At 39.3% G+C, this 13295-nt stretch overlaps 1 protein-coding gene across 11 annotated transcripts in view; it reads right to left on the bottom strand.

The window, feature by feature from the left end:
* Window positions 1-13295, bottom strand: part of adam11 (ADAM metallopeptidase domain 11) — a 74417-nt gene that overhangs the window by 39758 nt on the left and 21364 nt on the right. For 6 of the 11 annotated variants that reach the window (XM_087275988.1, XM_087275987.1, XM_087275990.1 and 3 more), the window contains exon 6: window positions 4778-4841. In XM_087275988.1, the coding sequence (XP_087132114.1) occupies window positions 4778-4841 (64 nt within the window). Of the gene's footprint in view, window positions 1-3191; window positions 3234-4777; window positions 4842-13295 lie in introns of all 11 variants that reach the window. The other 5 variants (XM_087275983.1, XM_087275982.1, XM_087275986.1 and 2 more) reach the window with 1 other exon arrangement.

Raw genomic sequence — 13295 nt, forward strand, 5'->3', positions numbered from 1 at the left:
TTTACTCCGCTGTGGCGACCCTGGATTAATAAAGGGACTAAGTCGAAAAGAAAATGAATGAATGAAAGAATTAATAAATTTGTCTGTTATGTTATAGAAAATATTAAATACAAATTAAAAATAGAGGAAAAATCTAAAAAAAGAAAAAAGAAAAATTTAATTAAAATATTGAAGGTTGTAATTTTTTGTAATATTTTGCTTGAATTTAATTGTATTTACTTTCAATTTCTAAATGTGTTTGGTGACTAAAATATTATTTTAATAAATATATCTGTTTAATAAATCTGTTTTGTTTAAATGCACCAAAATACAATATTGTGCTAAATTGCAATCATCAGAACGTGTAAGTATGAGAAGTTTCATTAAATATACTTTTAGGTACAGCAAGACTTTAAAGTCCATATTTTTCTATATGCTTTTTTGCATCAAGACACCAAAAAATATTTTGAGCAAAATATCATAAACATGTATTCATAAACATTAATTTGTTCAAATGAATTAAAATTCAAAATAAAACCTGACGTTTTTGGGATGTTATTGTTTTGATGTTAGATAACTTTTCCTTGCAGATAAAACCCTTGCTGATGCACTGAGCTCCGCCATGTAAGGCTATTACACAACTATCCATTATTAATCTCCCATCTACCCAGACAGACAGAGACACTTTACATGTGGCTTTGAATACTTTATGAAAATGACCCATTTAAGAGAAGCGAAAGAGGAGTGGAGAGAGAGAGTGAAGGAGAGCCCGATAACAAATACAGATGAATAGACAAAGAAAATAAGCAAACAGATAGGAAGCCAGAGTAAATACCTCTTCGGCTTATCGTCTAACCACCTCTGGCATGGTGTGCCTCGGTAATTCTGCGTTCATTCAATTCATACATATAAAAGTACAGTATACCGGTAAACCCCTTTACTCACTAGTCAGCTTTTACAGTTTTTTTTTTTGTTAAAGAATACTGCACTCTTTTTGAAAACAGGCTCATTTTACAAGTTAAACTGTTTTAATTTTCTTAATCCATTCAGCCAATTTATTGGTCTGACAGGAGCTCTTTTACCTTAGCATACATCATTGAATCAGATTAGACTAATAACATCTCACTCAAAAATGTAAACAAAAATAAATATAATAAATAAAAATAATTATAATTTTTTTTTTTTTTTATAAAGGGGACCAATTTTATCACCTTTTCAATATTTAAGAGAAGTCTTTTGTGTCTCACGAATGTGTCTGTAAAGTTTCAGCTTAAAACACCCATCAGATTATTTGTTGTACCTTTCAGACCATTAGAATCTTCTGCTCTGAACACTTTAAAGCTGCTTTTGTGGCCTGTGCCTTTAATGCTAGTTCTCTTTGCCCACTGTTCCCACGTGCCTGTCAGAGTACGCCTCAATCTCCACCTCGGCTGCATCAGATAAACTGCACAGTGACAGACATGAAGGAAACAGATCTCACTTAAGGTTTGTGGAAAGTACTACAATAAGAACTGTTCCTAATGATTATTTTGATGTACTTGCTGTGAAGTTAATTCAAGCCTTTCTGCGATGATGACAATGGGCTCTATTTTAAAGGTCCATGCGCAGAACGCAAAACGCAAAACGCAGGGCGCAAATGCTTTCAGGGCGTGTCAGAACGCATTTTTGCTAATTTAAGGACGGGAAAATCCACTTTGTGCTGTGGTGTATGGTCTAAAAGGGTTGAGTTTATTTTCTTAATGAGTTATAGGTGTGTTTTGAGAATAAACCAATTAGAGCCTCATCTCCCATTCCTTTTAAGAGCCAGCTGCTTCGCGCCATTAGCGCATTCGCTATTTACAGGACGTAAAGTAAGTCTAAGTGGAAAACTGAGCATTTTACTAGCAAACAGTTAACAGTTTTTTTTTTCAGAAAACTGTTAAACAGAGCATCTACTGCGTAAGAATGAGAGATAATGGATCTACTTTCACTTTCACTCTTGGATAGGGACATCAATTAGTCTATAAATAATTAATTGCGTTTGTTAAGCGCAAATATTCGTTTCAAAACTATTTCTAAATTCAGTTCTAATTTCCAGCAAACGAATAAATGAACAACAATAACGAAGTGTGCTCAAAAACCTGAGTTATATCCTAAAACCAGCCTGATCTCACGAGAAAACGTAAGTATTTTACGTTTTGGCAGTTTAGTGGCTAATTCGTACGAATTCGTACGATTTCAGTCGTACGAAATGATACGATTTTAAAAAGGAGGTGTGGCACCTAACCCCACCCCTAACCCCAACCGTCATTGGGGGAAAAGCAAATCGTACTAAATTGTACGAATTAGATCGTACGAATTCATACGAATTAGCCACTAAATGAAAAAGTTACGAATTGCCGTGAGATTGTGTTGCCTAAAACACATGCTGTGCCCCATATGGTCTAAAACCTGCAGGTGGGCAAATCTAAGCTTGTTTTTAATAAAACAAATATAAATATGGATATAATAAATAATACTGCTAATAATAATACATTATACAAAAGCAAATTGTTGTGAATGAACTGAAAAAGCCTCCCGAGATGAAGAAGACATAAAAGCAGTGATTTTTCATATTTATGTAGGCTAGAAAATAATATGTTTTGTAATATTTTAATCCTTTATATTTATATCCTATATCTATTCATATTATATCCAATATATCCTTAATATTTACATTTTTTCATATGTAAAGACATTTGCCTATTGCTCTCTTGTGCGTATTAAGCAGTGTGTAAGGAGGTGCAACTTTGCGCCGGAGTTTAGACCGGGTTTGTTTTGGTCTAATGAAAAATCTATTTTAGTTTCTCAAAATAGCAATGCGCCAGCAGTGCGCCTCAGAACGCCTTCCTTTTAGACCAGAACGCCTATGGGCGCACATATGAGCGCTAATGCATTTGCTATTTAAACAGTGCAGCGCAGCGCCTCAAAACAACTCTTGCGCCAAGCTAAAACTAGCAAAAGACTATTGCGTTGCCTTGCGCCACATTGCGCTGGGTGTATGATAGGGCCCAATGTCACACACAATGTTGTTACAAAGTTCCCGCACATACACACAGTTGCACACAGCATGCATGTTTAACTTTGGACTGTTTTTTCATAGCAAATGTGACAGGATACACATTAATACACACTACTATATAAATATCTGTTATGTTAATGTAAAAATTAAACTTGATTTAATGTCCACAAACCTTGATTGAAGCGTCTTCTTCTATAATTTTACTATCATGCGTCTGTGGCGATAAAGTAAAATGGTAAAATGGCGACAGTAAAATGGCTGTAATTCATTACAAACATGCACTGCTTTAAAAACGGTTTAAAACTCATTCTTAATCACATTTGATGATGATTGATGATCACAGTGTGCTCAACAGATCTTTTAATCCCAGTTGCTTTGCTCATGTCCTGCCTTGCTTATATGATTATTCGCATTACTTTAGAGACATGAAAGCTCACTCCTATGTCATGTTGCAGTGGGCCTCAAATGGCAGGGATTTGGATCCGATATTAATGACAGGAAATTTTAAAAAAGAGACTTATTATCTTTACAGTATATCCCTCCAATGTGACTGTGGACACACTATACCTACACACAGTTCTTACAAATTATGTTTTCATCATAGGTTCCCTTTAAAGCTTGACTCTTCTGTAGGTGAATCGTGTACCAAGGCTGACAGAAAATACATCAAATACATGTAATCCACACACCATTGGAAAAGTCTTTTACTCATTTATTTTACCATACCAGGGTGATAAAAGTCATCACTTCAGCACTTTATTCTTGAATGTTATAAGAGTAAATGTAAAGTCTGAGCTAGCAATTAGGAGGTTTTTGTTTTCAGAAAAGCTATTTTATTTCTTGCATTGTGAGTTTATACACTGAGAATTGCAAAAAATAACAATTAAAAATAAAAATGGCAATATTTTTTATTACATGGCATACACAATTAAATTAATTTGATGCTAAAATACATATTCTAAATAATTTATTTAGCCATTGCAAATGTTCATTTTAAAAATGTATTAATTATTAAATGCAAGTTGGATTATTTAATGGTCCTGAGCTAATGTGAACTAATTTTATTCAGCTTTTATACTGTAACAAGATCTTTGCTCATTGTTATTTGTTCATTGTTAATTGCTGCATTATATGTTACCAATAAATCATATAGTTCTAAAAAAGAGGTTATTTTTTAGGGTTATGTTTTGTTATTTATGCCATGTTCAGTTGACCTAGATTCTTTTCCTTAGAGTATTTTGTTTGTTTAGTATATAGGCTCTCAGTTTGAGCTGGTTCCCTGTCAGTATTGTATTTTCTTACCATGGAAAACACTTGTACTTTTAGTGTTTAATAAATAGTGTTTTAAATTTCTCTTGGTTCTTTCCAGAACAAAGCAGAGCCTTTCCAAAGCATCACATCATTATTATATAAATTATCTTTATTCAGAATTTAAATTGACAGACTTTGATATGATAATGTGGTGCTGCTAATATCACGCATAAGATGCTCTGTCGCATGTTTTCTCACTCAACATCCCTCCTTCTGCTCTTCACCTCCGTCCCACATACAGACGTCTGCTGATTCACCTGTCAGTCACCCGCAGTAATGCATATTTCTGTGCATGTGTCCAGTATTCAGTGCTTTGCTGTCTCTAAGTCTCCTTTAGCAGGATTATGTATCCACCTGCTATTTTTTCCAGACTGTAACAGGCAGATAGAGTGGCAGTCCTCTCCATGAGAAAGATGAGAGAGATGAATATTTCAGCTGCATACTGACCTGATCACTGCTGTTGTGCAAGGGTTCGATTCCGTATGAAAAGTTGCCATCTGAGAACATCCCTCTGTAGACACACCAATATCACAAATGTGAGACACTCCAAAGGCTACCACACAAATTTTAAACCTAAAATCCTTCAATGACAAGAATTAATAAGAAAACATTTGTTCTTTAATCTTAGTTATCTATATTATTAAATGCATATTCATTAATTGCATTTGGTAATATTAATTTTAACATTTACTAATTCATTATTAAAAGCAAAGGTTGCATCTAATCATTGTACAATACTATTATATTTTATTTTTATTATAAAATTTTATTCATTTTAACAAATTTACTACCAATTATGCAACAGACCTCAAAATAGGTTAATTTTTCAAGCCACCTAGAGTAACAGTTGACATAAATAATTTTTTTTAGTTCGTTCAGCTGAATTCCGAGTGGGAACACTTTTTTTGCTTCATAATAAATCATTAAATCAGAGAAGAGCATTAGTACCCTGCTCTCAGTTAAGTAACTAGACAACAGCCATAGTGCGGGTGCATGTTTATTGCATGATTATTACACCAGGAGTGAGCTTCTGAAAATCATTGTTAGCCAACTAAGGTAGGCTAGGTAGATTTGGTGTTTCCCAAATACATTGTTCCAATGAACATTCGCAAACTGTGTGGCCAACTTGTTCTTTTTCAACTACACCTCTAGAGCTGTAGTTAGAAGCATAGTTCATGGTTGTCAGTGGTGTAAAGTAACAAATGACAAATACTCAAACTAGAAAAATAAGAGTAGTTTTTCTCAGAAATTAAACTAAAGTAGTTATAAAAATGTGTACTTTTACTTTTTCCTAGAGTACATTTTTAGTGCAGTATTGGTACTTTTACTCTACTACTTTCCTTCAACCTGCAGTATTTTTTTCTGTGTATGGAAATTAGAAAAATCAGTCATGTGATTCATATCTGATCAATCACACAAAAAAAGGTAAATCGCATTACAATGAACTACCTCAAGACATGGGGTGATTCATAATTGCAGCAATTAAAAGTGTCCAGGAAGATGTCCAAAATCTTTACAAGCAAAGAACCAGAGACTGTTTAGATGCATGTCACTGATGGGAAGATGACAGATGTTTACTGTATAATAATCAAAATAGTCTTCAACACCCAGCAGGCACATGACATCAACATGATGTCAGATTGACATTATACCCCAACGTCATGGGGACATTGCACTTTGTTTGGAAATGAAAATCAGGTTGACGTCAGAACTGGGTTCCCCCAGTTAAGTTGCCCCAACACAAATTAGGTTAACTTAACATTTGTAACAATTTTATATGAATTGAACATAAAAAATTAAGCTGTCCCAATGAAATCTCAAGAATTGTGTTGTTTCAGTTAATTTTAAATAAGTAGTTTGCAAAATAAATGTTTTGAGTGTTGGCTAGACATTGAATTTGGGTCACCCAACATCACTACCTAAGTCTAATTTAATGTTAATGACTTATGATGTTGTGTACCTGCTGGAAAATAACTAAATGCACAAGAAAATGTTACGTTTACACATCCACAAATTACATGTAAATGCATCAGCTTTTTTACAGTGTAATACTCAATACTCACTACTCTTGAGTACTTTTAAACGGTCTACTCATACTTTTAGCAATATTTGCAACAGATACTTTTTCTCTACTTGCACATTTTAAGGCAAGTAATAGTTTCCCTTCGGGTGGGGAACTCCAATGCTATTAGTGGATTTGAACTTAGAAATCCACGAATGGGGGAGGATTCGGTTCAGAAGCCGCTTGTCTGAAGAGTATAGAACGGGCCAATGAATTGTACAGGTGTGCTTCATTGCCAATTAACCCAGCATATAAGCACACGTGGAGCAAGCAGACGCCATCCTTCCTTTTCGCTTCAGAGACTTTCTGATCGAGTCGATGAGGGTTCCTCCTGCTGTGATCCAGCGATTCCGAGTGAACGAGAGGATTCTCCCAGTCCAGAGTGTGTACATGCAGCGGCAGAAGGTCGAGCTGGGTTTCTCCGTTGCCTGGCGTTCTTTAGGTCCGATCCTCCAGAGCGGTGCGTATAAAGTGGCAACTTCACAAAGAGAGCAACACTTTTCAGGACGGCGCTCCGACTGTGCGTTTCTGGATGCGGTGGTTTTCTGTCCTCGGATGATGAGTACGGGCACTGCGTTACATGTTCCAGCATGTTAATGCGCTGGTCGTGGGCAGTTCATGCCGTCATTGCGATGCCATGACTGTTGCGCAGTAAAGATCGCGGCTTGCCATTGCAAATGGGCAAACCACCCCAGTTGTCCAACGCAGAAGCGCATCCTCCGTTGCGTTCGTCCTCTGGGTTGGTCTGCAGCATTAGACCTGATGGACGCGTATTTCCGTGTCTCCACTCTTCCTCACCACCACCAGTTTCTGCGGTTTGTGTTCAAAGGTCGAGCGTGGTAATACAAGGTCCTCCCCTTTGGGATCTCTACGACTGGCTGATTTTAGCCCACTCGCGGGAGCAATTGATTATGCACAGAGACAAGGTGCTCCGGCACCTCCGCCTGTTAGGGTTGCAGGTCAACCGAGAAAAGAGCAAACTCGTCCCTGTGCAGAGGATCTCTTTTCTCGGAATGGAGCTGGACTCGGTCACCATGGTAGCGCGCCTCTCCGGAGATCGCGCTCACCTGCTGCTGAACTGTCTGAGAGAGCTCGACAGCAAAATAGTGGTCCCACTGAAATACTTTCAGAGGCTCCTGGGGCATATGGCATCCGCAGCAGCCGTCACGCCGCTCGGACTACTCCATATGAGACCACTTCAGCACTGGCTTCGCGATCGAGTCCCAAGATGCGCATGGCATGCTGGCACACACCGAGTCTCTGTCACTGCGCTGTGTCGCCGCGCCCTCAGCCCTTGCAACAACCCCTTGTTCCTGCAGGCCGGTGTGCCTCTGGGACAGGCGTCCAGTCATGTTGTTGTTTCAACAGATGCTTAAAACACGGGCTGGGGGGCCGTGTGTTGCGGGCATGCAGCTGCGGGCCTATAGGAGGGTGCCCAGCTGCATTGGCATGTCAATGGCCTAGAGCTGTTGGCAGTGTTCCTCGCTCTCCACCACTTTTTTTCAGGTGATGGAGCAACAACTCGTGCTGGTCAGGACGGACAGTAAGGCGACGGCAGCATATATCAACCGTATGGGGGGTATGCGCTCTCGCCGCATGTCTCAGCTCGCCCGCCGTCTGCTCCACTGGAGTTACCCTCGGCTGAAATCGCTGCGCGTCATACATATTCCAGGTATGCTCAACCATGCAGCCGATGTGCTCTCACGGCAGCAAATACAATCTGGAGAATGGAGACTCCACCCCGAGTCTGTCCAGCTAATATGGGCGCAATTCGGGGAGGCCCAGTTTGATCGTTTTGCTCCCCCCGAGAACAATCATTGCCAGTTGTTTTTTTCCCTGATCGAGGGCTCTCTCGGCACGGATACACTGGCCCACAGCTGGCCTCGGGGCATGCGCAAGTATGCGTTTCCCCCAGTGAGCTTGCTCGTGCAGTTACTGTGCAAGGTCAGGGAGGACGAGGAGCAGGTTTTGCTAGTTGCGCCTCTCTGGCCAAAACGGACCGGGATATCAGAGCTCACTCCTCGCAACGGCCCTGCCCTGGCGGATCCCTTTGAGAGAGGACCTACTCTCTCAGGGACAGGGCACCATCTGGCACCCTTGCCCCGATCTCTGGAACCTCCAGGTGTGGTCCCTAGACACGAGGAAGACTTAGGTAACCTACCGACTGCGGTGGTTGATACCATCACTCAGGCTAGAGCCCCCTCCACGAGGCGTGCCTACCCCCTGAAGTGGAGTCTATTTACTGAATGGTGTGTCTCTCACAGAGAAGACCCCCGAACCTGCCAGATCAGTGTTGTGCTCTCTTTCCTTCTAGAGAAGCTGGAGAGCAGGCTGTCGCCCTCCACTCTCAAGGTTTATGTGGCTGCCATCTCTGCTCATCATGACGCGGTAGCTGGCGGCACCGTGGGAAAGCATAACCTCATCATCCGGTTCCTCAGAGGCGCTAGGCGAATTAATCCAACTCGCCCCCCTCTCATGCCCTCTTGGCATCTCGCCCTCGTTCTCACGAGCTTGCACACAGATCCCTTTGAGCCCATCGAATCAGTATCCTTAAGATTTCTGTCCCTGAAGACAGCTCTGCTGGTCGCATTGGCGTAAATTAAGAGGGTCGGGGACCTGGAGGCATTTTCGGTCAGTGACTCGTGCCGGGAATTCGGGCCGGATTATTCTCACGTTATCCTGAGATCCCGCCCAGGTTATGTGCCCAAGGTTCCTACCACTCCCTTAGAGACCAGGTAGTAAACCTGCAAGCGCTGCCCCCAGAGGAGGCAGACCCAGCCCTTTCTTTACTTTGTCTAGTTTGCGCTCTGCTCATCTATGTGGACCATACTCAGTACTTTAGATCATCTGAGCAGCGCTTTGTCTGTTATGGCGGTCGGCAGCAGGGAAGTGCCATATCGAAACAAACATTATCCCACTGGATTGTGGAGGCCATTTCATTTGCTTATTTGAGCAGAGGTGAGCCGGGTCCCCCGGGAGTGCGTGCGCACTCCACTCGGAGTGTTGCATCCTCTTGGGCGCGTGCACGCGGCACCTCTTAAACAGACATCTATAGAGCTGCGGGCTCTACGACACCCAACACATTTACTAGGTTTTACAATCTGCGAGTGGACCCGGTTTCCTTAAGGGTATTAGGTAACCCTTTGGTGATTGAGGAAACGACTCGGTAGGGTGTTGTAACACGCTTGCGGTGCCATTATTCCCCAACACGGAGAGATGTGTACCTTCTTATCTGTCAGTAAGTTCCCCGTCAGGTGAGCCCTGCAGATTCCTCCATGGCCCCCAGCACTGACTCAGCGGAGGAGTCACTTGCTGGCCCACTACGTTGTAGGTCTGCCCGTTGGTCAGCCCGAGTTTTGGGTATAGGTGTCTGCTATGCGTGATCCCCACTAGGCGATCCCATATGCCTATTCCGCCACGGTTCAGTCCCCCCTCTTGGGTGGTTATCCGCTAACCACCTTCTTATGCACACTCCCCCTTCTTAGGGCTAGTCCATATGTTATTGCCATCCTATCTCCCCCTTGGGTGCGGATGGTCTCCGCAGCGTCCTCCCTATCGGGATTGCACGCTTCCCAACGTACTGTCGTAATTTATAAATACTGTAAAAATTTAGCCAATCCGTAAAACTTCCTTTGAAGTGGGATAAGTTAGGGCCGGGGACACGTTGGAGGACCGCGCCTCCCATGAGGTGGGTGTGTCAAGCTTGCTTGACTATCCTCTCATCGGAGGCGTTGGTAAGGTGCAGTCATTATGGCGTTTACCATAGTTCTCCCATTCGTGGATTTCTAAATTCAAATCCACTAATAGCATTGGAGTTGCCCACCCGAAGGGGAACCCTCAGGTTATGGAAGTAATGCTATTTTCCATCGCCATAATGACTGTCCCTGAAGTCTCTGAAGCTTAAAAAGGATGGCGTCTGCTTGCTCCACGTGTGCTTATATGCTGGGTTAATTGGCAATGAAGCAATGAACTTCCGTAACCTGAGCGTTCTTTTACGTATGATTTTTCAGTACTCTTTTTATCACTGCTGATTGTGTTCTATTCCCAGTTATCCCCTCTATGCCCGATACATTTAGAAGGTTTCAACATTTAAGCTAGGAATGATTAAAAAAAAAAAACATTAAAGTCATTTCTCTAAGGTGTAAATTGCTTTCAAAGTATTTTTACAGTTCGGTTTTAGCGATCATCATATTGAAAGTTCACTCCCTTCACAGTTTACTTTGAAAACATTTATGCCATTTTGAACGCAGCCATGGCTAATGATAAAAGCTAGGTGACCTATTATTTAAAAACATAATTTACGTTACATGTCCAAAGCTTGTGAAAACAAAAATATATAGAATACATTGATACTTTTAATTTATAGTAGGTTATTTATTAGGAAATGTATCAGTACTGTATATGACATAGGCCTGTTGGTTAGAAATTTTCTGCAGTGGTTTAAATGTGTCAAATTGTAAAAGTAAATAATAAATAAATTAAATGAATAAACAATATCCTACTTAATAATAATAATAATAATAATAATAATAATAATAATAATAATAATAATAATAATAATAATAATATTATTAATATTATTATTATTATTATTATTATTATTATTATTATTATTATGGACTTTTTCATAATAAATGGCTTACTGTAAATTACAACCATTAGATTTAATGATTTATATGATTTATATATGACATTATAATACATGTTAGCTAAGTGGTTTTATGTTTTAGAATAGAATATGGAATATTCTCAATATCTGTAAAAGAAACATAGGCCCTTTATGTTCTGTTTACATATACAGTATTTCAATTAACGTGAAAAGCAAGTGCATGTTATTTGCTACCCAAAAAGTATGTTTTTTCTTCAAAGAACTTGTTACTCCACTTAGTTTAGAGTGTCATTATGGACGTTTTACGTTATATCTAACGTGGTTCAAACGATGGATCTGCGACAAAGCAGCTACGGTTTTGGGAAACACTTGTCACTACATCATTCTTTACTGTGATAAGCCACAAGTTATGTTGTTGTTTGGGAAACTCATCCCAGAATGAGAGTGTAGTTCCTAGACCAATAAAATAGCAATTGTTCGTTTTCAATCAGTCTTAGTACATGATGCAACTACAGAAGAAGCTTTGAAGAGGATTGAAGATTCCCAAAACATTTTTCTTCTTCTGTGGATTAACTTGCATGTATTAATTGTTCACCTAAAAAATAACTATGCACTAACAAAATAACCGTTGTAAATTTTAATTTTAAATGAACTTTAAAAACGCTGTGAATAGAGGATGTTTTTGGATTAATGTACTTTGTAAAATAGTGTACAAAGCAATATTAAATAAGTTTACAAAAAGAGCTGGCACTCCTCAGCTAGACATATGATTTTAGGATTAATTCATTATATCTGCAGTATACTCTCAAACATGAAAATTTTAAACTCAAACTTTAAATAGGAAAATTATCAAAATACTTAATAATACTTAATGATTAATGCTAGACTAGGCTAAAAGTGCTCCTGACAGACCCAGAGATCAGCTGAACGGATTCAAAAATGGTAAAATTCAACTGGTTACTTGTAAAATGAGCCTGTTTTCAAAGATTTTGAATTTACAGACATGGACTAACTGATCTTAATAAAGCAAAGTGAATGACACATATCTAGTTAAACAAGATGGGGAAATATATATTAGCATACCAACAATACCATTAACGAACTGAACAGAAACTATTTATTTTGAGTTTATTGACAGTAACTATGTTTACATAGACATCAGTAATCAAATGATTTGGCTTATTCTGAATAAGAAAATAATATGATTAAGGTGTTTACATGAGTTGCTATTTGAATGTTCCTTTCATGATCCTGTTTAACTTGTGATAGCACATAATTCGTGATTTTGTCACCGGCTATCCACATATTCCCCAGAGTTTCGTGTGATTTCAGGTGTTTTATTTTTAATTTGTTGACTTTAACTGCAGTTTGGCACTTTCACTTTCATTTAGAGACATTTAATGCATGCCTCCTGTTACAAACGAGATATTGGATGTTAGTATGAACTGCTGGAAGAGCGTAGTTTTAATGGAATTTAATACCGCATGCCATATGGGGAAAAAACCTTTGCATTTCACGATGCAGGTGATCCTTATCTGACTCAGCAGATGCAGATAATAGTGTCAAACAGCCATGTGTGAATAGAATATCCTGTCGCAACACGATGGTAATAATTTGATTAGTGTTTACATGTTTGTACCGCACTTCAATAATGCGACTAAAATTGGCATACTCCACGTCTTAAATCTATTTCTATTTAGTTTAATTATGACCTCAATCAGATCAAAATAATCAAAACTAGCTTTTTACATGATAGACTCTTAATCAGAGTATTGTCTTAATCGTATTAAAATCAGATTATTGGTGTCCATGTAAAGGTACTCAGTGATACAGTGCCTAGATTACATACAAGGCCAACAACTTACAACTTATCCAGCAAGTTTTTACGCAGCAGATGCCCTTCCAGCCACAACCCATCTCTGGGAAACATACACACACACACACTCATACACTACGGACAATTTAGCCTACCCAATTCACCTGCACCGCATGTCTTTGGACTGTGGGGGAAACTGGAGCACCCGAAGGAAACCCACGTGAACGCAGGGAGAACATGCTAACTCCACACAATAATGCCAACTCAGCCGAGGTTCGAACCAGCAACCCAGTGACCTTCTTGCTGTAAGGCGACAGCACTACCTACTGTGCCACTGCTTCGCGCAAGATTTATCATTAATTAATTAAATAATTCATTTAGCAAAACAAATTTAACATATTTGTACACTGTGACAATACTACACACATTATTTTAAGTAGTTTTCAATAGCTTTTATTGCAAAAAATATTTAATAAAT

This window comes from Danio rerio, chromosome 12 (genome assembly GCF_052040795.2).
Source record: "Danio rerio strain M-AB ecotype USA chromosome 12, GRCz13ab, whole genome shotgun sequence".
Taxonomy (NCBI): domain Eukaryota; kingdom Metazoa; phylum Chordata; class Actinopteri; order Cypriniformes; family Danionidae; genus Danio; species Danio rerio.